Genomic DNA, 27,346 nt, shown 5'->3' with positions numbered 1-27,346 from the left:
TGAAAACTGTTCTAAAGTTCAAAATCTCCTACTTACGAACCCATTTTCGGTTATGATTTTATTGTATAATGTGGCAAATTAAGTTATTTAAAAAATGATTGAAAAAAAATTAAATATTTATGTCTGAACATCCACAAAATAAAATAAAAGGCACTTTTTGGCCATGTGTTTTTCTTGCATAAATCAAAACAGGCGGATGGTGTTAAGCGGGAATTTAAACCTCATCGCTATCTACGTAAGGGGTGTTATTGATAGCGGCTCGATTTAAAATATAACACGATGTAGTGCATCGCCTTAACGTAAAAGAAGGATGTGGTCAATAACCAAGACATTTCAAGAAACAATGTTTCGATTCTGAAAGGTTGTTTTTTTTACCATGGCGATACTGAGAGTGTCTACCGCTCTGGAATTTTTTGTCGAATATTGAAAAGCGACATGAATAATCCATAAAACTGTTGCTTTTAAGTTGACACACTTTCCCTGCGACTTTGGCCGTTTTAATGGCGAAACTTTATAAGTCTTTATCTAGACATGGTTCTAAAATATTTCATTTAATTAGGTCAACATTTGTTCACAGCTGTATGACGTTACGAAGGTCCCCCCATTTGCGAAATTTGTGCATTTTTATAATATACTATCTGTACCCGAAAAGAAACAATAGCGCGAATTGCTTTTACATCCAACAGATGGAGCTGTTTTTTTAAAATAATATATATGTCAAAATTCAAAATTAAAAAAAAAAAACATTTATTGCACAAAAATACAGAGTACAAAGGGTATAGCTTATAGGTTACATCCTATTTCTTCCAGCTAACCCAACAATTACATGTTAACAAATGTATGTAAATAATAAATAAAAAACAGAGGTATTTAATTTATGTAAGGTATTCATTTAAGGTGTAATAATAATAATAATAATAATAATAATTGGATAATTTGTAAAGCGCCGTTTTTGTGAAAAATCACCTCAAGGGCGCAGGTGTAGTGACATTTGTTTAAAATAAATGTTTGTAGTGATGATTTAAATTTAAGTATGTCGGTTATTTGTTTGATGCTACGTGGAAGGTTGTTATATACTTTAATGGCAATGTAGTGTGATCCTTTTTGAAATATAGTTTTGTTTGCTTTTGGGATTAATAAGTTTTCTGCGAACCTTGTAGCGTGTTTATGTGTTGAGTTTTTTTTTGTCCAACAGATTTCCATGACAACTTCTTAAAGTGACAATTCAACACACCTTTAAAATGTGATTGAAAGTCATTAAGTGATGAAACAAAAAAATAGGTTTAATAGTTACCCATATCTCTTTTCATAACTTTATAACACTTTTTATAGGCGTGTTGAATTGTCATTTTGATAACTTATCTGTTCACCGTCCAACAGAGGGCGTTGTTTAGAAAAAAACATGTATTTACCTGTCACAGGTGACATCTATAGTATGTTGAAACACACGCGTATTCGTTTGCAACTTTTTTTCAAAATTTCAAAGCAATCCGTGAAAAACTTTCGGAAAGTAGAGATTTTGAGAAAAACTAACATTTACTTTTGTATTTCTATAGTTAGATGATAGTTATTGTAGGATTTCAGAATTTATGAGAGATAGGTAGGCTGACAGAGATATTGAAAGAAGGGTAATGCAGGTAACTCCATTAATTTATTTATTTAACGCCCAGAGGGCTTTTACATGTAGGTGGTACAATTTTAATGACAGTTTTGAAACAATAATTAATAAAATTACATTAAAAAATAATATATGCAAGAAACAAAATTAAAAATAACAAGAATATAAATTAAAAAATACAGCGATTTGACTGGTTTACAAAAATATAACTTTCTTTTAGGAATAGTGTTGAAATAAGTCTTTTACGTGATCCACAAAAAACGCAAAGTTAATATTAAATATATCGACATCACCTAAGTATTGGTTTCCCATAGTGTGAAACCGTTGTATTGGGGAGTTCGCAATGTAATTGCGCTTATGTGTGTTGCAGTGGAATAGTGTATTTTGTCGTGTTGTTATTATAGGTATTCTATGTTTATGAGTTGCAGAAGTTCGCAACAGTCGAATTTAGAGTTTAGAATCTTGAATAAAAAAGTTAAGTGTGGACAAAGACTAGGACTTTATGGAGGACTGAATGCAGTTGGCGCTAGCAAAAAAATGCCCAGAGAAGCGAAGCTAGCAGTCCACAATGGAGTGCTGGTACCTACCCTGATGTATAGCAGTGAAGCATGGAATTGGCAGAGTAAGGATCTAAGTAGATTGAATGCTGTTGTTGAAATGAGATCCCAGAGGTGTATGTCTGGTAATACCATGTATGATCGTGTAAGAAATGTGGAGATCCGCAAAGAATGCAAGGCTGATGTATGTGTAACGAGTAAGATTAGGAAAGGGACGCGGGCATGTAATGTAATGAGCGAAGAAAGGAGTGTAAGGAGAATATATGACGCAAATGCGAATGGTGGCAGAAGTCGGGGACGCCCGAGGAAGACATGTCAAGAGTCAGAATAATAGAAGAGTATGTATGAGGCAAGGAGTGTGTGCCAAGAGCGAGTTGTTTGGCGGTCCGTCCTCTCTGCCTACCCCTGCGGGAAACGGCGTGATTGTTAGTTAGTTAGTCAAGTGCAGTATTAGAGGTTATTTTTTGTTTTTTTCTAGTCCCAGCTAGAGCTCGTACGTACGAACGTCCTCTTTCTTCTAAACCGTCTTGAATGAAAACAAAAAAAGACAGAAGATACTAGAACGATGACGTCACGTACGATCTCTCGCTGGGACTGGTATCTCATCAAGCACTCGGGCAACACTGTTTTAATACTTGAAATTCTTATTTATACGTCGTTAATTGCTGTTTTTATCCTTGTTATTGTGATAGTAATATCTTCGAGGAAATGTGATAAAATTATATCTTATTTGTAAATTCGATGGGATTTTCCTCATTGGCAATTAAAATTATTTTTTAATACTAGAATAAATGAATTAGTAAAAGAATAATTCACAAAGATAGCAACCAAAGAAAATGTTGGTTGCTTGCTTTCAGTAAACGTATGATACAGTTAGTCCAGTGGTCAGAGCAAGAGTTCCTGGGTTTAATTCCTAGATGCTACTGAATCTTTTTCTGTTTCATATCTTTCGTTTGAGATTCGTTGATTATATCAATAATAATCCTCTTTAATGATAAAATTTTAACCCTAGAAAGATAATCTACGTCCGCGGGACGTACTCTTTTTAAATATTGCTGTCTTTTTTATTCTCAGTCAATTCAGTCGTCGGCAGGAGCTAGGGGGGATATAACTCCGTTAAAAAATTGGAACCGTGAATATTATGACGTCATTTTTTTTGCATTATATTTTTTTGAATTAACCCATTCAAATAAAAACAACTCCCATATTATAAAGTATACAACCCTCCCAAGAAAGCGTAATGAAAATCGATATTTTTCGTGGCGATGCACTATGTCGTGTAATATTTTTAAATGAGCCGCTATCAATAACAAACCTTACGTAGATGGCGATAAGGTTTAAATTCCCGCTTAACACCATCCGCCTGTTTTGATTTATGCAAGAAAATAACATTTTGTGGATGTTCAGGCATAAATATTTTTTTTTTTTTAGATCATTTTATAAATAACTTAATTTTCCACATTATACAATAAAATCATAACCGAAAATGGGTTCGTAAGTAGGAGATTTTTAACTTTAAAGCAGTTTTCATAGGCCTTATACATTATTTTTTTCTGGGTTTATAAAAAAAAATATCTAAAAAATACTCGGTTATTTCAAAGGCCAAGATGTATTCTACTCACAGTATTTAATTAAAGCATCTGAAACATTTCTAGGCGACCAAATTTTCAAACCAAAAAAAAATGATTTTGCATTACTACGTAGTGCATCGCCTTAAACGAAAATACTTAATAAATTCTTAGAAATAATCCAGGGTCGGGACGGGTCGGGATGGGTCGGGATGGGTCGGGATGGGTCGGGATGGGTCGGGATGGGTCGGGATGGGTCGGGATGGATCGGGGCGGGACGAATCGGGTCGGGATAGTTTCGGTCAGTCTGTGTTTCGATAGTTCTTGGAAATTGCAATATTTTTATTTATTTGTGTTTTTACTTCTTAATGTCGGTTCCATGATATTTCATCAAAATTACAATTAAACACACCTTTAAAACGTGATATAGAGTCATTAAAAGTGATGAAAGAATAGTTTTTGTTTCATGACTTTTTATCACTTTTTGTAGGTGTGTTGAACTTTCATTTTGATGAGATACCCGGTCACCCTTAACTACACATCTGCCCTGATGATGGACATTGTAATGCTGTCCGAAACGTTGGCTAAAGAAGGAGAAAGCCAAACACGGCATAAAACCCCAAAATTATAGTGACAACATGACAACCCATTTTTTTTTTTTTTTGATAGTCTAGAACGACTGTGAAATCGATTACACTTCTATGGATTATTGTGTTCAGTGGCGTAGAGATATTACGTTAGTTAGCAATGCGCTCAGCAGAAGATAATATATTTTTTAGTATGTAGGTCACTGGGTCGTGCGATTCTCGCGTACATTTTACCTTGGGCCGAATCACAACGTCGCATTATCAAGTATTCCACGTGCCCTACGCGAAATCCGCAACAAATCTGTATCGGAGAACGCGAAGTTATTATTGCAAGATATTTTTGTAATTTCAACCCTTACCTTGGGTAGAATTACACGGTGACTTTATAGAAAATTCTCGATTGTTTCAGCGTTTTATATTAGAATTTTTGAGGTTAGTTCATCGAATTTTAAGTTTGTTTGGTTTTTGTGGTTTTGTCGTTTGTTGCTTTTAGGTCACGGTATGACGGATACATTTTTACAGCTTAATCAAATAGAATAAATTTCTTGTTCGCGTGAAAGAAAATTTTATTTCGTTTGTTTTAATCGTTTATATTTTAATTGTCTCAAAAGGTTTTGGTAATGCGGTATTTTGAAAAATAATTACACTTTGAATTGAAAAGTTTTTGTTTCAAGGTTATAGCAAAATGGGGTAACGTTCAACAGCTGTTTGTAATAATGGTAATACCATTATTACATCATTCTATAGAGACAATATGTCTAGGTTTCCTATAGCAACTTTTGAATCACTGCTGACAATGTGGTGTTTTTTGCATTTTTCGAAAATTGTTGAATTGTTGATAATTTGGTTTGACTGAGGATTGAACCTTCCTCTCCAGAGACTGGAGTCAATCTCGCTAACAACTGCTCCAAATGCCGATCGGTTAGGACCGACATTTATTGCGTATTTTAACTGCTGCAACATCAGCTCTGATATTGAAAGAAGGGTAATTGCAGGTAACTCCATTAATGGAGGACTGGACGCAGTTGGCGCTAGCAAAAAAATGTCCAAATAAGCGATGTTAGCAGTTCATAATGGAGTGCTGGTACCTACCCTGATGTATAGCAGTAAGGCATGGAATTGGCAGAGAAAGGATGAAAGTAGATTGAATGCTGTTGAAATGAGATCCCTGAGGCGTATGTGTGGTAAAACCATGTTTGATCGTATGAGAAAAGATCCGATGTAAGCGCAATGAGTAAGATTCTGAAAGGGACGCTTAGATTGTTTGGGCATGTTTTTTTTTTTTTTTACAGTATTACCGCACAAGAGTCCCAACTGCTCCCGTCTGGAGCCAGTGAGACTATGGCATCCCCAATTGGGATATGTTGTGAGGCTGAGGGTATTGGGGAGGGAAGGGAGATGGGGAAGAGGAAGGTGGGGAAGTACCTGGCTATTCAGATCTGGTCACCAAACACGGCTAAAGCCATTTCAAGCAACGTTTCAATTCTGAATGGTGGTCTTACACCAGGGCGATACTGAGAGTATCTTCCACTCTGGAACGTGCCGCAAATATACTATATATTATTTTAAATTAATTAATTGTGAAATAACACAAATTAATCAAATAAAATTTATTTGCGCACGCCGGGTTCGAACCCGCGACCTTCGGATCTGTAGTCAAAAGCGTATACCACTAGACCACGCCGGCCGTCATAACCTATGTAGAGCGTACCTACCTATCACCTACCTATGTAGAGCGAATGAGCAAAGAAAGGAGTGGAAGCAGGATATATGATGCAAATGCGAATGGTAACAGAAGTGGGTGACGCCCGAGGAAGACATGTCAAGAGTCAGGATAATATAAGAGTATGTATGAGACGATGTATGAATGTGAATGAGGCAAGAAGTGTGTGCCAAGATCGAGGTGTTTAACGGTCCGTCCTCTCTGCCTACCCCTGCGGAGAAACGGCGTGATGGTTAGTTAGTTAGTTAACATCATAAAATTTCAGAGAAATGCGTTTATGTCATACGGGGCAAACCTTTTCACAGGATTATTATTTTTTGGCAATATCCCGTGATTTTTTAACGTTAATACCGCACAAGATCTCCCAACATCTCGGAGCAAGTTGGACTATGGTATGCCCAATACAAAAAAAAAACCATTAGCTATATTGTTTTGTTTTTTTTTTTTACCTGAAGACCTACTTCTGCTAGCCGGTGTTCTAAATTTAAATAAATTATACCGTTATGCGACAGGCTGACGAAGTATCGGTGTGATACAGTTTACTGTATTACCTATATCTGTCTCGTTCGCACTCGTGGCTCGCTATGCAGTCGACCTACTGACAGTGAAAGTGAAGATTTTGAATGAACAATAATCAAACCGGTAAATATACATAATCATAAATGTATTATTAACATGTTACAGAATGGTGATTGTTAGAATAGGTGTTAGGTGAATATAATATGAAGCGTAAGTGAATGGTGTAAGTCGGGGATGTCCGGGGGAAGTATAAGGAATATGTCATGGATACGCGTTCAACCACTCATTGGATAACCAACACCTCTGCCCATTTTATTTTTATTTTTTTTTTTATATTAACTCCACACCGGAGGCCCTGAAGAAAATAATTTCCCTCAGGGCCTATGTCATCTTTGGGGATGCTGTGTGGAGGGTATTTTTGTGGAGAGGAAGGAGTGAACATGGGTCTTGAAGAGTCCCATGTTGTAGGAGGGAGGAAACACAGTGGCCGGCAGTTCGTTCCACAGCCGAGCTGTTGAACTTAAGAACGAATCGTAGAAGCGACCCGTTCTCATGTGACAAATGTCAACCGTGTACAAATGTTGGGCGCGCGTTTGGCGTGTATCCCGACTACGCACCGGTGCCGAAGGGATCAATGACGCTAGTTCCTCAGAGCATCTTCCATTGTAATGCCGATAGAACAAGGACAGCATACCTACCTGACTCCTGTGCTCTAAAGATTGCAGTCCGTTTGTTAAGATAAATTACCCATTACCGATATTGGTCACCCCGAGTGATTCGCTACGTTTGGTGACTTAACAGGGGTGCCCGGGTTCAAGTCTTGGCAGCGGATTCGCCTGCCAACTTAAATAAGTTAGATCGGGAAAAGCTGGTTTGGGCAGACCCTTTGACCTCTCCAGCTCGTCTTGAATCGCTGCGGGAGGAATGGATTCGTACGTCTGTCAGTCTTGTATGCACTGACCCCTAGATTTTTATCAACCCTCATACCGTTTTCCTTTCCAGAACTTCCAGTCCTTCGTTTCCTTGAAAATACCCTTTACACAGTATCTCCAAAGTGGGTTTAGTGTAAAAAAGAATTGAAACATCCCTAACCTCGTGCTGGCACTGTTGGTGGACGCGGTAGTCTCTCTCGCTGCAGTAGCTGGTCCAGTTTCTTCACCACCTAGTATTCTTGCTGCAGAGTATCCACCTTCTATCTTCGTCGAACATCACAGCGGTGCTACCAAGGTCTGTTATCCATGTGAGGATATTGTGTCAGCGCTCTTTATTAGCAGCAGACACATACCTGGATGGATGACGAACCTCGTACTGGCACTGTTGGTGGACTCTCTCGCTGCAGCAGCTGGTCCAGTTTCTTCACCACCTAGGATTCTTGCTGCAGAGTCCCCATCTTCTATCTTTGTGTCACCTGTTCCTGTACTTCATTTTACTTAACTTAATTTCACTTTATTTTTGTAATATTTATACTTTTTGTAATACTTCAAAGCGCTCCTGAGGTGATATCTCTCAAAAGCGGCGCTATACAAATTGTCCAATATTATTATTATTATCCCGACTTCTAGTAATCTGGTGTTGGCGGGGAAACTATTAGTAAAATATAAAGGTAACACAATAGAAAGCATAAAAACGGTAAAAACTTTGGCGAAAATGTCCAAGGCCTCGATTCTCGACGAAGTCACTCCACTCGAACAACGAGTGGTACGACCCACTCTTCGTTCGAATGGAACGACTTTCGACGTTTGGCGTATGTAAGTATGTTCCTATAAGATGTCGACCAATGAATGTACTTCCGACGGCGACTGCGAGCCTGTATTGGAGAATCGATACCCAGGGCCTCGATTCTCGACGAAGTCATTCCATTCGAACAACGGTGGTTCGAACCACTCGCTGTGAACATTTTCAACAGATGAGTTATACAAAGAATCTAAACTATTCTGTCTCCGTAAACTATTTATTTTGCAAACTATGAAATACATCTTTAAAAATAAATTCGAAATAAAGGAAAACAGAATCAACATTAGAAATAATAATGTATTTTATACTCCCCAAACGAACACAAAACAGATGCAAACACACTGCAGTTTCATTGGACCTCGTACTTTCAATCTTTTACCGAAAAATATTCAAGTGATTACTAAACTTTCTCAATATTTAAAAGAGTTAAAATTATGGCTTTTCGATTCAGCAGTTGAAACTTTTTTTTATTTAATTTGTATCAATTTATGTTTCTCATAAAATATTCACCAAATATTACACTAAACACTTATAACTTCACTATACACTATTGTAAACACTTTTTACCGCTTAGACAAATTGTAATCTTGTTTTTGTTTTATATGCCCATAGTTTATTTATTTCTAGGTACAATAATATAATAACTTACATATATTAACCACGCACAGGCTGCGCCTTAGTGGATTCCCATTATTCGTATTGTTTTGTATAATAGTGTATGTAATTCATGTAAAAATTGGGGGAAAAAATTACTTTTGACGTTTGGCGTATGTTAGTATGGGTGACCGGGTATCTCATCAAAATGAAAGTTCAACACACCTACAAAAAATGATATAAAGTCACGAAAAGTGATGAAACAAAAACTAGGTTATTCAATAGGGAACTATTTAACCTAGTTTGTTATCACTTTTTATTACTCTATATCACTTTTTAAAGGTGTGTTTAATTGTCATTTTGATGAAATATCATGGAACCGTAAGTCACGAAAAGTGATGAAACAAAAACGAGGTTATTTAATAACTATTAGGTAACTATTTAACCTAGTTTTGTTTCATCACTTTTAATGACTATATCACCTTTTAAAGGTGATCTCAACAAAATGACAGCTCAACACACCTACAAGAAATGGTATAAAGTCGCGAAAAGTGATGAAACAAAAACTAGGTTAATTAATAGGTAACTATTTAACCTAGTTTTGTTTCATCACTTTTAATGACTATATCACCTTTTAAAGGTGATCTCAACAAAATGACAGCTCAACACACCTACAAAAAATGGTATAAAGTCGCGAAAAGTGATGAAACAAAAACTAGGTTAATTAATAGGTAACTATTTAACCTAGTTTTAATGACTATGTCACTTTTTAAAGGTGTGTTTAATTGTCATTTTGATGAAATATCATGGAACCGTAAGTATGTACCGTTGACGAGACTCGAGAATAAGACTTTCGACCAATGTATGAACTTTCGACGGCGATTGCGGGCGGCCTAGATTGGAGAATCGATACTCTTATACATTATTATACTAGCCTCGCAGTTCCTCGTGTCGCCTCGCCTGCCGGAATAAAGTCGGAATCTTAAGAGGAAGCTACAAGCCAAAAATATGTAACAAACAAATATGTAATAATACCTTATAATGTAGGTAATAGGCATTCAAATCGCTTGACAAACGGTGTCTAGAAACGTTCGATTTCAAGCACAAAACTGTTTTTTTATATTTTGTAAATATTTTTATAAGAAAGCAAAAAAGTTAATCAAGTGAAACTGTCACAGATAATCTTAGCTATAATACTGTATTTTTTAAAGTTGTTTCCTTTACTTGTTCATAGATTTCTATTGATTTTTTTTTTTTTAGTTTACATTTATATTTTTTATTGAGTTACTTATTTTTTTATTTGTATTCTACTCAAGCGAAACGATAGGAAATCCTTCAATTTATCTAAAGCATTGTTTTTGGTATTCATAATGTACACCAATTCTTTATAAAGATTAATCAAAATAGTGATTTAGCATTAAGCTTCGCCTTAAGCAAAAACTGTGCGATACTAGAATAAAGAGAGCATCCTCTCACCTTAGTGGTATTACGACTCATTCAATTCTTTGTTTTAAATCGATTGTTTATAAAAGGGTTGTGTTACTAGTCGAAAAAAAAAACTTGACGCAATGCGCACACGGTCATTTCCCGTCTTTCGCGCAGTCAGTTAGTGCAACGCCGTCATCCCACGTGCAAGCCTCGAATCTGTCGCTAATCTCGAGTTTACAGGCAATACTAGATTTACTGTGTTTTGATTTTCAATTAGAAAAAACATTTTCTACGTCAAAAAAAGGTACAAGAAACAGCCAAAAATCTTGATAATTTCTCTCTGATTCGTTTTGATTAGAGAATCTGATTTTAAAGCGGTATTTTTTATAATTTTCGTGCTAAATACTCTCAGTATCGCTTTGATGGAAGACCACCTTTCGGAATCGAAAAGTTCGCTTGAAATGGCTTTAACCGTGTTTGGTAACCAGATCTGAAAAGTCACATGGGTGCTTCCCAGCCTTTATTTCCCCCATCTCTTGCTTGAAATGGCTTTAGTCGTGTTTGGTAAACAGATCTGACTAGTCACGTGGTGCTTCCTAGCCTTCATCTCTCCCTTCTCCATTTCCCACATCACATCACATCAGCCTCAAAATATACAAAAACATTTGAGACTCTTGTGCTGAATTCACATAAAAAATTAGATAAAACCATTTTAGTATCTGTTTCTTCGTCTGGTGTCCTCCTATCGGAGGTTAGTTATCATCAGGGCGATCTTCAATATTGATGTAGAGTTCTCGACTTTCTAGATTTTCTGTTGGTAAGTTAAATTTTCCGCATGTGGAACGAGTTATCTGCATCTATCTCTTTATTTTAGCCCCTTCCTTAACCTAACCTCACAATGTCGCTCAAGCTTGCAGCTATGTAGTCAGGAGTTCCACGGCAACTCAGGATAGTGGTAATTCAACATACTTTTGAAAAGTGATATAAAGTCACTAATAGTGATGAAAACCTAATCTAACGTAACCTATTTAATCTGTTTATCACTTTTCAAGAGTGTGTTGAATTGCTACTGTCCTGAGTTGCCCAGTTACCATAGTCAGGGCCGGTACCTGGCCCTCGTAAAAACCAAAATGGTGCTGTATTCGGTGTTAGGTAATATTAGTGCCTTGGCAAGTGGACTGCTCCAATTACGCCTGCACAGGGCCAGCCCTGTTTGTAGTTGTCTTAGTATTACAAAGTGCAGCAAAATTCATAATTTTGCTAGTAAACCCAAGATCCAAGAATTTGGCGTCAATGGCTCTGGAAGTCAATCTTCTTCAGTCCCCAGTCAATTCTTCTCCAGTCGAATTTAATGTTTCAAGGACCCAATCATGTCTGATTGAGATGACACTCTAGTCTCCTTCAACGGATGCAATCTTCTGATGCAGCTTGGTGTAGCTTGAAGTGACCAGTTCAGGCACGTCAGCTCCATCGAAGCCAGAGTCAAGTTCGCCGCTCAGAAGTTGGGCGTATTTTACAGAGCCCTCTCAGATACTGCAGATAGTACACACCTGCTGGCCCTATACAAATCACAAGTGCGCGCCAACTGTTGAATTTGGCGGCCACCTCAAGTCCCAAAATACTGGCGATCCCTTAGATTCCTCTTTATTAATATACGGATTGCAATCTTCATAGTACAATTATTTTCCTCAGGGCCTCCTGCGTGGAATGTGTGTAAAAAAAATGCTCCCAGTCGTCCGGAGCAAGGGAGACTTTGGCATCCACAATTGGGGTATTTTGTAAAGCTGAAGGTATGAGGGAGGAGAACGAGAGAGGGAAGGAAAGGTTGGGAAATATTGGCTATTGCGATCTGGTTACTAACACCATTTCCAGCAACAATCCTTCTATAAGGTATTCGAGTAGTTCACGATCCATCTTGAACTTTTCCTGTATGATCCACTTTCTAGTGATGGAAAGATTTTGCGCACATGTTTTATTAATATTCAATCTTCTCTGTTCCAGGCCGTGGACTGGTGGTCCGTGGGAGTCCTGACCTACGAGCTGCTGACCGGCGGCTCCCCCTTCACGGTGGACGGCATCAACAACACGCAGCAGGACATCAGTCGCCGCATCCTCCGAGGGATCCTGCCCAACTCTGACAGCCTGGAGCCAAGAGTGGCTGACTTTATCAACAGGTGAGGATGCTGCCCCTACGATAATGTACCTATCTACACATTATAACACAGGCTTCAGAAAGGGACCGTAGGAAGGGATAGAATTTATTTTATTTATTGAACTTAAAATAGGTCCACTTCATGTGGTCTAATATGAACATACATTTATATATTTTAATTTACACATACATAATTTCACTGCGAACTAAGCTTTACATTTGGGATCCTTTATACAGTACAAAATTCTAGGTTTTTGATTTGTTCAATCTTTTTTCTGTCTTGAACTGTGTCAAAGTCTTTACTGTAATGTAGTTTGTCTACAATATAAAGTATGTTGGTATTAATTTGTTAAAAACTTCTCTATTAAACAAATTTGCTATCCGCATCTGTCTGTGCGCTTAGTTCTTCTAAACTAAGCAACGGATTTTGATAGGGTTTTCACTTTCATGTATAGAATTTCTTCCGGAAGGTTTATATATATATATAGAACAGTGGGAGGGTTGGACAGAACTTCCTCTCATTCCTTTCCTTAAAAAGACCCTCCACACAGCTTCCCCATAGACGACATAATCCTTGAGGGAAATAATTTTCCACACGGCTTCCTGTGTGGAGTTAATGTGAAAAAATAAAGGTAAATACCTTCATAACAGACTCAGCATACCTACTTTGCGTCTGCTGCATTAGAGATCACTGATAATATCAATGAAAATGTTAAGAATAATTTAATTTTGTCATTTTTCCTGTGCAATATCAAAATAACCTCACTTTTCATCTCGCATTTGAATCTGCTTTGATTTGTTCTAAAATCGATGTTACTCGGTGTTGCCGTAGTAATGAGAAGTTTAGTTCCATTTTATTCAATTTCTGAACTTGGCGAACTGAATGTATAGCATGATTATTAAATGAATGTTTACTGTTTTTTTTCAGGTTATTGGTGAAAGATCCGAGAAAGCGATTGGGAGGCGGAGTAGATGATGCCAATGAATTAAAGAGACATCCATTCTTTGAGGTAATTGTTTCATACCAGATATTGTGTTTATCTCTAAATATTATAAAATAAAGTCGCTATCCTTATCTGTTTGTGCGCTTAGTTCTTCTAAACTATGCAACGGATTTTGATAGGGTTTTCACTGTCATTTAGAGAATTTCTTCCGGAAGGTTTATGTATATAATACATGCATATTATATTTATATAAAGTAGAGAAAAGTCTATGTTTTGTAATCAAGTCATAAACAAAATATTTTTGGGCACTACATTGCTAACGCTGGCTAAACCTTATGAGATACATCAAAATGATGTACTACGGAATTGTATATCTTAAAAAGGTCCACAGAAAAGTTCCCTATGATATATGTCTATCTTCTAAGGATAACCCCCAGCATTTATTTAGTATATTGATTGTCTTCCAATTTCAAAAAAATGCGTGTGTATGAGGGGTTTGCCACCAAAATTGGACAGAGTGCATTGTCATTGACAGCAATTCTATCTGCCGAGTTTCAGCTTCATCGGACTTCGGAAAGCGGGCTAATTTCCACCAAATATCCATTCATTCATACATGTATTTATAAATGGTCCTAACATACTAAAACATATTTTATTCGCTTGGCAAGAAAATAATGTGTCTTAATATTATATTAGCTTGTCGTTTCGTCATTTGCATATGTATTTATTTTATCTGTGAAAAAGCACATTGCGAATTTCTGTCATAATTTTTCAAAATTTTAAGAACATGACCACTAATACTAAATTACAGTTTTTAAGTTTTGCTATAGTAAAGCGCACTTGAAGTGAAATGACACTAAACTGCGCTATTTAAATGCCATGTTATTATTTTTATGCTTCCAATTTTGTTGTCCGGGTTAAATCTTCCCCATAGGAAAAACTAAACCCTTCCACTCACTTTTCCACAAATGATCAGCTAGTCAATCAACACTATGTAAGTGCATTATATAAGTAAAATAAATACAAAACAATACAAGAACAACAACACGTCAACTCACCAGAGATCAAATGGGAAAAAAAATTCACCGTCTCCAGATATTTTCATATCAGAGGGTTCGACTCGGTAGAACTTCTAACAGGGCCTATAAATCCTACTGATCCCTCAACATAAATATTTAAAAAATCACATTATTATTATTATTATTATTATTATTATTAGAACACACACTTGTGAGCAACACACACAGCGGTGAGGGCCAGAAAAATAGAAAAAAAAAATATATATATATATATATGTATACAGGGTTTTCCAATAAGAGGTGTTATTTTGATATTCAATCGTAAAAGATCAATGGTTTCGTTGCTTGTGTGGTACGTAGCGCCGTCTTGTTGAAAGTAAACGTTGTCCAGATCAATACCATCCAATTCCGGCCATAAAAAAACATTAATCATCTCTCGATAGCGCAATCCATTCACCGTAACTGTTGCTCCAGCCTCACTTTCGAAAAAGTAAAGTCTAATGACTCCGCCGGACCATAAACCGCACCAAACAGTCACACGTTGAGGATAGAGAGGCTTTTCAACAATAACTCTTGGGTTTTCCGAGCCCCAGATGCGACAATTTTGCTTGTTGACGAAGCCACCGAAGTGGAAAAGGGCCTCATCACTCAAGATGATTTGCATTTGATTCACTCAAGTGAATTTTAATAATTTCAATGCGTTGTTGAAGCGTGTATCGTACCATTTTTATCAATGGCGTAGTTTCTACTTGTCAAATGTCAAAAAATGACAGCTTCAAAAGTAACATCTACCGAAATAGCGGGCTATTCAAAATAACACCTCTTATTGGATAACCCTGTATATTGTCATAATTTTCTCGGGCTTTATTTAAATATGTTGAGAAATTATTGTGAAATGTACTTGCATTAATAAGAGCACAGGTGACTAATTTTGTACTCAGATATGACAATACATGTTGTGATATTATGAGTACTTGATAACCTGTTGTTGGTAATGTAATGATTTTATCAGGTTTTGTTACATATTTCATTTTGTTTATATGAACTGTGCTTCAAACAACAAGTAGATTTATTTTTTATCAGTTTGTATTTGCAATGAATGTACGATTGAAATCTTGTATGAGAGAGATTATTAGATTTTATTTAAGTTAATTTAGGAAACACTTTAATTAGTTTTTTTTAGTGACACCTAACAACTATGTCTCCACCCGGTTGGGCAACATTGTGAGGCAGGTTAAAGTAGGGGCTGTAGGAAGAGATTTATTAATGCGGGTCTTCAAGAGGCAACGTCACGAACAACACGCATACATAAACGAGTCAAAGAAACGACCCGTTTTCTACGATGTCTATATCAACTGTGAATGGGTGTTTCGCTCTTGTCTGTCGAGTTTCGTGTACGTGCAACGGTGCACCTGGGATCGCCGTATATAATAGCCGTAGAACAGACTCAGAATCTCTACATTCCGCCTGTATTAGAGACACGGCTATCGGTTGTTTGGTAAAGAATTGTTAGTCAGACAGACCGTCCTCCTATGCACAGAATCAAATAGGTTTAGCAGGTATTTTGGGGCTCCAGCCCAGAGGTGGCTCCCAAATTCAACTGTTCGACTTTCCTGATATTTCTACAGGGGAAGTCAGATTTACTGGGGCTTCTGTGGAGTCCCGATACTTGAGCCGTTCTTATATACTTACTCCAATTTTATTTTCGATGAAGTCTTTATTGGGGAGGGTGTCCCCATCGAAGAGAGACACACTTGAAAACTGAACTGAATAGGGTGGCCTTACCCCAACCCGAACCATCTTGAAGTGGTGGTCAACTTGTCTCACTTCTTCACAGAACTTAATAAGTTTAACATTATATTTGGTTTGTTGTGTAGAACCTGGATTGGGACGCCCTGGCCCGTAAGGAAATCCCCGCCCCCTTCAAGCCGCGCATCACCGGCGAGCTGGACACCTCCAACTTCAGCGAGGAGTTCACCAAGCTGGAGCCGGAGGACTCCCCCGCTGCGGCGCCCGCCAATCACGAGAGGCTCTTCAAAGGTACTTCCATCATCCTCTATCTCTTATTCTTCCACAGCCTCGCAACACACCCCAATTGAGGATGCCACAGTCAACTCAACTCAACTGACTGCGTCCTATCAATCAATTCAATTTTTATAATTTAAAAAAATATTACAAAAAATCTAACCCCTTGGGGTCCTTTGAGATTTTTTCGCCAAGTGACTTTAACCCGTCAGGCTAATTTGTTTGCTTTTAGGAACAGCTCATATTATGGTCTCATTAATATCATTGTCTCCTTTGCTGTTCTGCTGAGAAATTTGATCTAAACAGTGTTAGAATGAGAAAACACCATGCTTTATACTAAAATCTAGAAGTTACCACAGAAGAATTAAATTTATTATGAAACCAAAGGTTCCGATCGCAATTTAAGAAAAAATGATTTATTTTTATTTATTTATTAATTAATTTAAACGCCCTGATGGGCGTTGTAAAAACATGGCGTGCTGCATATACAGTGCCAACAGAAGGTTTATATTTTTTAGAGGTCAGATTGCCAAACAACTCAAGTATCTGATTCACTTGACAGTGCCATGTCTTTCTCGGGCGTCCACCGTCCAAGACTTCTGCTACCATTCTCATTTGCGTCATATATTCTACTTACACTCCTTTCTTCGCTCATTCGGTCTACATGCCCAAAACATCTAAGCGTCCCTTTCTTAATCTTACTCATTACGTTTACATCAGCCTTGCGCTCTTTGCGAATCTCCACATTTCTCACACGATCATACATGATTTTACCATACATACGCCTCAAGAGATCTCATTTCTGCAGCATTCAGTCTACTTTCATCCTTTCTCTGCCAGTTCCATGCCTCACTTCCAGCACTCCATTGTGGAATGCTAACTTCGCTTCGTTGGACAATGTTTTGTTAGCGCCAACTGCGTTCAGTCATCCATTAATGGAGTTACCTGCATTTACCCTTCTCTTGGTAATATTGTGAATTGTCTCTCTACCCTGTATTTTAGATCTACCTTCATATATCCTTGGCAAAATATTTTTATTTATTTATTTATTTTATTTATTAGCGTTATAAACAGTCTTTATACATACATATATGACAGTGATCAGAGTAGTTATGTCATTGACCAATAAAATAACGACAAAACAAACCATAACAGAAAAATACATAACAACATACCTAATACAAACAATTCTGATAAAGTACATCAATTATCAAAAATGTATTAATCAATTGAAATATTTAAAAAAAAAATCAACGAAAAATTAAGTTTTTTGGTTAAATAAGATGCAGTATCACTTTTTTACGGATGCTGTGAATTTAGCTAGGTTCGTGTTAAACACATCGATGTTTGGGCATAACCTATTAAATGTGTTACAGCTTCTTCTTATAAATACATTCTCGAGGTAATTTGTATTGCTTTTAGGAATATAAAACGTATCCAGAGATCGAGTAACTCTTTTTGGACATTTGAAATGAATATTTTGTAGTAAGTATGGGCTATCAATATGGTTATGAAGTATCTTATAGAGCATCAATAGGTCTCTGATATCACGGCATTGTTCAAGAGATTTAAGGTTTATAGGGACATAGTATTCATCATTTCGCACGCGATAAGAGACATATTTGATAAACTTTTTCTGAACTCTTTCTAGATGTGCTTTATAAGTAGAACAATGAGGGTTCCACACTGTCGAAGCGTACTCCAGGTGGCTTCTGACGTAAGATATGTAAAGAATCTTAAAAGTTTGTGGATTTTTGAAAACTGAACTTACCCTAAGTATAAGACAATAGAATTTTCAGGGATGAAAATATAGCTTTAGATAACGTAGCTTTGAAGATATTTTTGATACTCGTTTCTCAGACCCTGATATCATTGCGAATCAAATAACGATTTTTCAAAAAAATCCTCTTGATATATTCGCGCGATACTTGTGGCCGCAATGTATTGGTGCCAAGTACCTCGCCAACGAGCATATTTGTTTATTCGCACGAAAAAAATCGCGGAGTTTTCGCCCCTTCTGAGCAAGGTCTTAGCCATTAGCTGTCACGGGTCCTTGATGACACTGGTCATTAGATGTCGCGGGCCGGATGGAAGACACTGGCGGGCCGGATACGGCCCGCGGGCCGTAGTTTGGAGACCCCTGGTCTAGGGTCTGGTCCTTTGGATTGTCTCATTCCAGGTGCCCTCTCCCATTCTTTGCGGTGCTGGTATTTGACCCACCTTTCAATATGTATTTTGGTGTGGCAAGCTGCAACTCCCACTGCCGGCTTGGAACCCCCAAGTGGTGCTTTCACCCCTTTTCTTGCTAGTCCATCAGCCCGTTCATTGCCCTCAATTGCTTTATGTCCTGGTACCCAGATCAGGGTTATTTTATTGACAGTAGCAAGTTCTTCAAGAATGGTCCTGCAGTCCATCACCACTCTGGAGTCGCATCGGTTACTTTCCAGTGCCATTAGGGCAAGGCAGTTGGCTATCAGAGCATCTCATTACATAATGTGGCTTTATCCTGCTGACTTTCTTTCGGGTATGCTCAGAATGAACCATTTACGTCTCAGGAGGGATGTGGGCATTGCTACACATTTCTTCAGACTGATTCGTAGATGGTGTGTGTACCGGACAGCAGATGGATGTACCTAATAATTATTAAATAATTAAGAAAATGAATATTCTGATATCACACATTTTACGATGCCGAATCCTTTGAGGCTTATCTCGCACGATGAGTCATCTTGCTAAGAATTTAAAGCACCGTACAAGTGTCATATCGCCAGTTCAAGGATGAATTACTCGCACGACAAACTGTGAGACCTTAGTAATTAATTCTGGGCGCTATGACGCCTTATAATATTTCTGTTTAGATATAAGAATAATTGCTCCACATTAAAACGTGTAGAAATTGTTGAATTCGAACCCAATAAATACGCAAACAACTGGCCCAACCAGTCAGTTGTCCGACGACATTCGCAAGTTGTGTTTCTTTGCAAATCCTTACCCAAGGTACCCCCGAGAGGAAACCGGCATTTACAGTCGATGTCACTGGCGTAGGTGTCCAGTACAGTGTGAAAACTCGGCTATCTGATGGTTATCTCCGTCACCGACAGCATAGACTATTCTATCTCCCGTCCTGTAGAACTAACTTGCCAATGGTCATGACTATGGGGAGGGAAATCTTGCTGTTGAACAGAATCAATTAGTATATGAACATATTTAGCATCAATGAAGCTGGCTTTAAAATCAAGTTTTGTTACACTGAAAAAGTTTGCAATGTTTTTAATAATAATAAATGATTTACATTGTATTGTTTGTTCCAGGGTATTCGTACATCGCCCCCAGCATTCTGTTCTCCGAGAACCTCATCTCGGACGAGATATTCTGCATGGATGACCTGATGGACCCCACCGACACGAAACCGTCCAATACTAATCTCATTCGCTGTAAACTTAAGGTAATACACACTCTATACTCTACAGGACGTTTTACAAACATGTTTATTATTTTTTTTAATGATAAACTAATGTTTATAAAACAAGGTTTTTTTATGCATAGCACAAAGGATAACAAATTATTATAAGCAATAATTAGTCGTAATTCAATATATACTAGTACTTCAATCAAATTAGTTTATCATTAAAAAAAATAATAATATTTGACAAGTCAAAATATTTCACCAACAAATGTAGATATAATATGTCTCGACGCCATCTAGTGTAAAATAAAGTTGGTTGTTTACAGGAGAAAAAATATAATTAGCAGTAATTGTTGATTGAAGTACTAGTACATATTGAAGTATTTGGCGGGCTGAAATAAGCCGACGTGGCTCAGTGGTCCAGAGCACCTGACCGGACATCAGAATTGCGGGTTCAATTCCCGTCGGCGGCATTTATTTTTACTCGGAGATATTTTCAATTTGTATGGATATTTCATTTGACTAATTATTGCTTATAATAATTTGTTAGACATGTTTTAGGTTAGAAATTATGCAAGGTGCAAACAAACAGGTGTTGTATTGATTCTGTGCAAATGAGGGAGGTCCGTCTGATAGACAATCCATTGTTAACCTTTCCTTATCTGTAGTGTGTATTTACTACACATTGCTTCTAATAACTTTAATAACTCCATAAATATAATAAATTCTGGGTTCAGATTTTAGGTATTCCTCCGTTATACATACATTTATGCACTGAATTAAAAAATAATATTTTACATAGTTTTCAAATTCAATTAAAAATTAGAGATTATTGTTAAAAATCGGGAACAAATACACCAATGCAATCAACCGTGTGACACTGCTACGCAAAGAGTGTGCGAGGAAATGACACGCTATTGATGTCCCGCTTTAGTTCGCCATGAGGGAACACGAGAAATCCACAGGTCCGCAGTTGTATTATGATTTAGACCATCGATACCTACGACCGCACAGCTGTGAGTGTGATAGCCAACATCCAGTCGGTCGCGGACCGTCGTTAGATGTGGATCCCTCGCACGTTTTTTTAGCATCTGCCGATGGTTTTTTCATGTTTTTAGCAATTAAAATACAATTATTATCTCTTTTGATATAAAATATATATAATTTATATGAAGGAGGAAAAATAACCCTAGTCCCCCCACACACATGTATATATTGTGCATGATTGTGACATTATATGCAATCTGACAAATTATGTATTGTGAAATTCATATTATGTATTAATGGATAAAATATCTATGTAGACAGTCAGTTCACTCCCGCTTACACGTGTTTGTAGTTTCATTTTTCGTACTGAATGCATTTTAAAATTTTTCTGCTTGTTGTGCATTCTTCTAAACACGTACAGTAATACAATATTATTGCACACTCGTATAATTTTGAAGGTGTCGACATTCTCACCAATTTCATTTCTTCGGTTACCTCTGTAACGTTCAGACGTGTTGTTTGTCAATTTCTGTGTAGTTTTATTTCACAAAATGTCTTCCCGCAAAGTATCTAAATATTTTGATATGTGTTATTCTTTCTTTACGAAGATGTGTTACGATCCTCAAGTGTGTACCCAAGTATATTGATTTATCTTTAAACTAGCTGACGTGTACCGGGTTATCCTTAGGAGATAGACATATACCATGAAGGACTTTTCTGTAGGCCTTTTTAAGATATACAATTCCTTAGTACATTATTTTGCTGTATCTCATAAGGTTTAGCCAGCGTTAACAATGTAGCGCCTGAAAATATATATTTACGACTTGATTACAAAACATTGACTTTTCTCTACTTTCTATAAATATAATATGCATGTGTTATATATGTAAACCTTCCGGAAGAAATTCTCTAAATGATAATGAAATCCCTATCAAAATCTGTTTCGTAGTTTAGAAGAACTAAGCGCACAAACAGACAGACGCAGATAGCAAATTTATTTAATACTATTTAGAGATAGTATAGAACAAAGTTGCTATAAGTGTGTTTTTGTTTGTGCTCTTAGTTCTTCAAAATACGCAATGGATTTTGAGAGGGTTTTCACTATCATTTAGAAAATTTCTTCCGGAAGTTTTATATGTATATAATGCATACATATTATGATATGAGATTTCACTGCCAAAAGTATTATAGTGATTTGTTTTTGGGGTATTATGTCGTGTTGCTCTACCTCCTCTTTAGCCATTACAGCTGCCCTGATGATGGACACTGCAATGCTGTCCGAAATGTTGACTAAAGAAGGAGATGCCGCAACACGGCATAATACCCCAAAAACAAATCACTATCATTTATATTATATTTATAAAATGTTGAGGACTTGTTGATCAACTTGTCGTTCACAGTATGTACACGTCACTACTGAAATTAATCGTTCAGTATTAAAAGCTTGCATACTCCCTGTGGAAAAAGACCTAAGAGTTGTACGAACCCATTCATCTCTGGCGCCAATGTCCCGCCTAGATGGGAAGAAGGATCAGTTACCCGGGGAGTTGAATACGGCGTTGTGGAACCAGGAGCCATGACCAAATACCCAATGACAATCCTGCTAAACTTTATTGAAGGGACTGGGCCACTGTCGAAGGAATAAGTTGAAACGTGTAGGAGATAGGGGAGATAGCATGTAATTTTTGTTTTCTTGTTTTAATATGGTCTTTTTTGTTGTTTATTTCCAGGAGTCCGAATTTTTCAAAAACTACGATATCAACCTGAGAGAGAGCATTTTGGGTGACGGTTCATACTCCATCTGTAGGAAGTGCACTCACAAAGAAACCAAAAAATCATACGCTGTTAAGGTAAGAAATATATAAAAATGCTAATATATCATCTATTTTATCAGCACTTAGGGCAGATTGTTTCACAGAAATTGAACAATTCATCAAATTCCCTGAAACAACCCGTCCTTCCATGAAACAATATTCAAAACTGTAAATAATTTTGACAGACCGTCCCAGGCATTGCCGCCCAAGGCTTTTTCTAAAGACCTATTGAATTTGGATTGCTTGTATTGAGGGCAGTTAAACATCAAACGTCATTGACAAAGAATGTTAATCAAAACATTCATATATCGAACGCATACGGGAGAAAATGATATGATGTAATTAAATTTGAATTTACGTAATTATCATGCCACCGGAGCCTATTCTAAAAGCCATAACCTGCACCTTGAGGATACCGTATCGCCGATGTCTGTTCTACGCAGACCCTGAAACCTTATGGTACCGTGCCGCAGACACATTTTACATTTCTTCATAATTGTTGATGATTATTACGCGCAACAACGATAACAGATTCTGAATCACTTCTAAAAAACCGTCTGACTCTTCACCTGGAGCTACCAAACGAGGAAATGACCACGACTAAGGAACTGCCTCAATCTTTACGTTGCTCCCCCACTACTGCCTACCAGACGAAAATACGAATTTCCATTGGCCCAAAACCTACAGCCAATCACAGCAAATCAGCTTAACTACCATTTCCGATCACGTCCAACTAAATTACTGGAAACTGATCGTAATTATAACCAGTAAATAAATATCAATACCAAAAATGGACATACGTTAAAATAATAACCTGAAAACTGAATCCTACCTGTATTTTCTGCACTTGGAAAAAATATTTAGTGACGGTAGAACTATTTCATACAATTTTTGCAATCCTCACTGCAGGACATAGCAGCCAGGAATAAATACCTAAGCAAACTCACCCTCAATGAACGGGGATCTTCTCAGAAAAGGTAGAACAACCCTTCCCGGCCTTAAGCATCAATTGACCGAACGGGTAGAACTACCTTTCCCGGCCGAAGTGTGTTAAGGCAGTTCTAACCAACCACCAAACAAGTAACAGTTCACCTGAAAACAACCAAAGTCTCCAAGTTAAAATATTTACAAGTGTTTAGTAGTATTTTATTTGTTCAGTGAAAACCTCTCATAACGGGCTTAATTCGTTCCAGAATCTAACTTGTTATGTGAAACACTCGTAAGCGAAAAATTTTTCCCACATAAATCAATATAAAATACTATAATGCGTTCCATGCCAAGAAAATACTATTTAATTTATTTTTAACGTTTATTCAAATAAAATTACATACTTATAAATTGTTAAGGAGCGTAACAACCTGGAATGCGATATCCATTTGCAAAAAACAATAAAAAATCGAAATAACTTCTTCATTATTTATGCATTTATGACAAATAATTCAGTATTTTTCACTAGAAAGCTGTCTAGAAACATTTGTTTTTGCCTACGCTTCAAAATTTGGTAAAAATATGACACAGCATTATCATTGAATAAATTTTTAGACCGCATAACCACCTCCTTGTTCGGGTGATGCTTCTCAATGTACGATGCGACAGTGTTCCATGCTTTCGGCATTTCTCTTATTGCACCAGAAGATTGTTGTTCTGCTATTTCCTCCTCATCCTCTCTTAACTCTCCTTCATAATTTCTTGCTGTGAAACACAATGCAACTCGATAAGCTCTTCGGTGGTCAGCTCTTGACTGTGTTCTTCCACAAGCTTATCAATATCGTTGCTATCCACACCATAGAAATAACCTGCTGGTCTATAGGCTGGAGTAACGGATTGATGTTGCATCTATCTATTGTACAGGATAATGCAATTCGTTGATGTAGACCGATTAAATGTGTTCGCTAGATCAGCCACGCTAATACCTTGTTCTCGCTTTTCAATGATTTTACGTCTTATTTCTACAGTTGCTTTTATTCTCTTACGGCTGTCTTCTCTTGGTCTTTTCTTCAGGGACGTTTTTGCAAGCGTTATTAAACTTTGCACAGAAAAATTGCAAATAATGTCTGAACACAAGTTTGGAAAAATGTGTGTTCACAAGCGACACTAACATGCTAGCGGAACGAGTGCTAACCAGAGACTGACGGACGCACTGGCGCGTACGTCCCGGCTCACGTGTGAGTGACGTGAAGATAGGACTCGTTATGCGAAATGTCGCTCGTTAAGGGAGATCATCTGTTTAGCTCGTTATGCGAATTACTCGTTATAGGAGGTGCTCGTTATTAGATGTTCCACTGTATTTAGTAGTACACACAGTTCCTTGCCCAATAGTAAATTCAATTTCAGATCTTCAATTCAGTTCCTGTCTGTGATTGATTTGAACTCATTTCGCTTCTCCGCTGAACTCTCTGAAAGGCTCTTGGCGTGACATTGTGTCCGGCATCCTTTTTGAAATACAGTATCTGTGCAGGCACCACCACTCGACTCATACAATGCATTTTCGATAATTTTTATCCACGAATCAGTCCACGAAATGTGTAGCTAGGTAAACCCCGGGTGTGAAGAGGATTGGAGCAAGACGGGAAATGCTGAAGACTGGAGGAGAGATAAACGCAGCCAGTGGAGAACATTCGAAGGAGGCCTAATAGCACCCCGTTATGATGACGAAGAGATGAATATGAAATTTTCTAAATAGATATATCTTTTTCCAGATCTGTTCCAAGGTGGTGAAGTGTGAGGAGGAACTGCGATTGCTGCAGTTCTGCCAGGGACACCCCAACATTGTGACGCTGCATGAGGTGTACGAGGATTCTGTAAGTACTAACATAACTTTGTAGACTTCTGCTACAAGCAATACTACAAATGTTTTATTATTATTTAACTCTTTGCACGCGGCCGTATCAACTGTTGTTACGGCAAAAAGTCTATACTCACACGCGGCTGTATCAACAGTTGATATGGAAACTTTGACGGCCGATATTCCAGAGCTCTTTCGTCATAAATGTATTTCTTGCTCACTTGGACATTTGTAGAACTATCACGATGCTGACATCTACAAGAATTTCTCAAAAATAAAATTGTATTTCATAAAAAAAGATCGATAATCAAGTGCGCCTCTTCGCGCCTTTTAGTCCTTTAGTTTACATTTTTGTCAACGGATGGCGTTAGTTCTAGTATGTCCTTCATAACTTTTCATAACTAAAAACGATAAGTGATCATGGTGTCCCACTTGTGTCTATCACCTAAGTACACACACGCCGAGTGAATGGCGGGACCACATTCAAAAGATACGGTACGTCTTTGTATGAAATTTTATGTTTTTGTTTTTATAAACATCTAAGAGTGTTGACACACGAGGATTTGTTATCATATTGTGGAGAATAATCTGTTCTGTCTATATAGTCCAATAAATCATGTCAGAATGCTATAATTTGACATTTAATTGCGTGCATAGGTATTTGAAAATATGTACCGCGTACGGGTATAGATAAAACGGAGCAAATTAACGCGTTCAAAAGGTTAATAAGCAGGCAGCATTCTGCTAATGCGCTCATATCTGATTTCACGATAACTTTAACAGTAGTTGAGTTGTTTTAAATTTAAAAATAAGTTTCTCTTTCCAAATAAGAATCCGGTCGAGCTTTAAATTTATATTAGTAGCGTCGAAAACGCCCGAAAATATTTTTTTTTACGATTTATTACAAAACATCGATTTTCTCTACTTTCTGTAAATATGATATGCATGTATAATTTATATAAACCTTCCGGAAGAAATTCTACAATTGATAGTGAAAACCTTATTAAAATCCTTTGTGTAGTTTAGAAGAACTAAGCGTACAAACAGACAGACGCGGATAGCAACTTTATTTTATACTATGTATTTAGAGATGACCAGTTCAGTACTATGAGCTATCAAGTAATGGACAATGGATGTTTTATGATTTATTGCCCTCTTCAATAGTGTCCTTTTTATCTGTTATCAGCTCCATACTTACATCGTGATGGAACTCCTGAGTGGTGGAGAGCTTCTGAACCGCGTGCCGATGGACGAGGTGCGCGCCGCCAAGATCATGCGCCAGCTCATGTCTGCCGTGGTGCATCTGCACGTCAACAAGGTGGCGCACAGAGATCTCAAACCCGAGGTGAGTGTTGCAACAGAGAGCATTATTGGGGAGTTCCATAGACATATGAATATTAGTAGACCTGCCCTAAGTGATTAAAAGCGTATTATCCCCACTCCCCATACCGGTTCCATTGGAGCCGGCTGTGCTCGCATATGGCCTCAAGTGAAATTTGAAAACGTGACGTCATCATTCTTGTGCGAACTATGGTCGAGGCATCATCGGTTCATTTTACGAAATAACACGGCAAAATGTTGACTTGTGCTATGAAAACTTGTAAAAATAGATGTGAAAAGAGAGAATAAACCCAATTGTCGTATTACATTCCATGTATAAGCATTATTTTACTTTATTTTAAGCATATTCACATCGTATAATATGAATCAGTTGTTACTATCACATCGAGAAACGTCTGGACGCGAAACACAAAGCTGGTTGGTTGCTGGGAAGTAAATTATGAATATTTATGAAAGTGTCTTAACTAAATACTTAAACGAAATATTCGACTCTGAAATAGAACCGAATTTTTTTGCCGAATTTGGACTTCGCAAATTTGTTCATA

At 37.3% G+C, this 27,346-nt stretch overlaps 1 protein-coding gene across 2 annotated transcripts in view; it reads left to right on the top strand.

Moving 5' to 3' along the window:
- LOC149409561 (ribosomal protein S6 kinase alpha-5-like) overlaps positions 1-27,346 on the top strand; it is a 157,292-nt gene that overhangs the window by 111,962 nt on the left and 17,984 nt on the right. For both annotated transcript variants that reach the window (XM_089649684.1, XM_089649683.1), the window contains 7 exons: positions 12,330-12,502; positions 13,409-13,490; positions 16,321-16,483; positions 19,780-19,913; positions 22,592-22,711; positions 25,375-25,476; positions 26,647-26,805. In XM_089649684.1, coding sequence (XP_089505810.1) covers positions 12,330-12,502; positions 13,409-13,490; positions 16,321-16,483; positions 19,780-19,913; positions 22,592-22,711; positions 25,375-25,476; positions 26,647-26,805 — 933 coding nt within the window. The remainder of the gene's footprint in view (positions 1-12,329; positions 12,503-13,408; positions 13,491-16,320; positions 16,484-19,779; positions 19,914-22,591; positions 22,712-25,374; positions 25,477-26,646; positions 26,806-27,346) is intronic.

Source organism: Hesperophylax consimilis, chromosome 30, assembly GCF_061612785.1.
Source record: "Hesperophylax consimilis isolate HC1 chromosome 30, BYU_Hcon_1.0, whole genome shotgun sequence".
In the NCBI taxonomy this organism is placed as follows: domain Eukaryota; kingdom Metazoa; phylum Arthropoda; class Insecta; order Trichoptera; family Limnephilidae; genus Hesperophylax; species Hesperophylax consimilis.
Note: the sequence above shows the minus strand (reverse complement) of the source record. Positions and strands in the feature narration are given on the sequence as shown.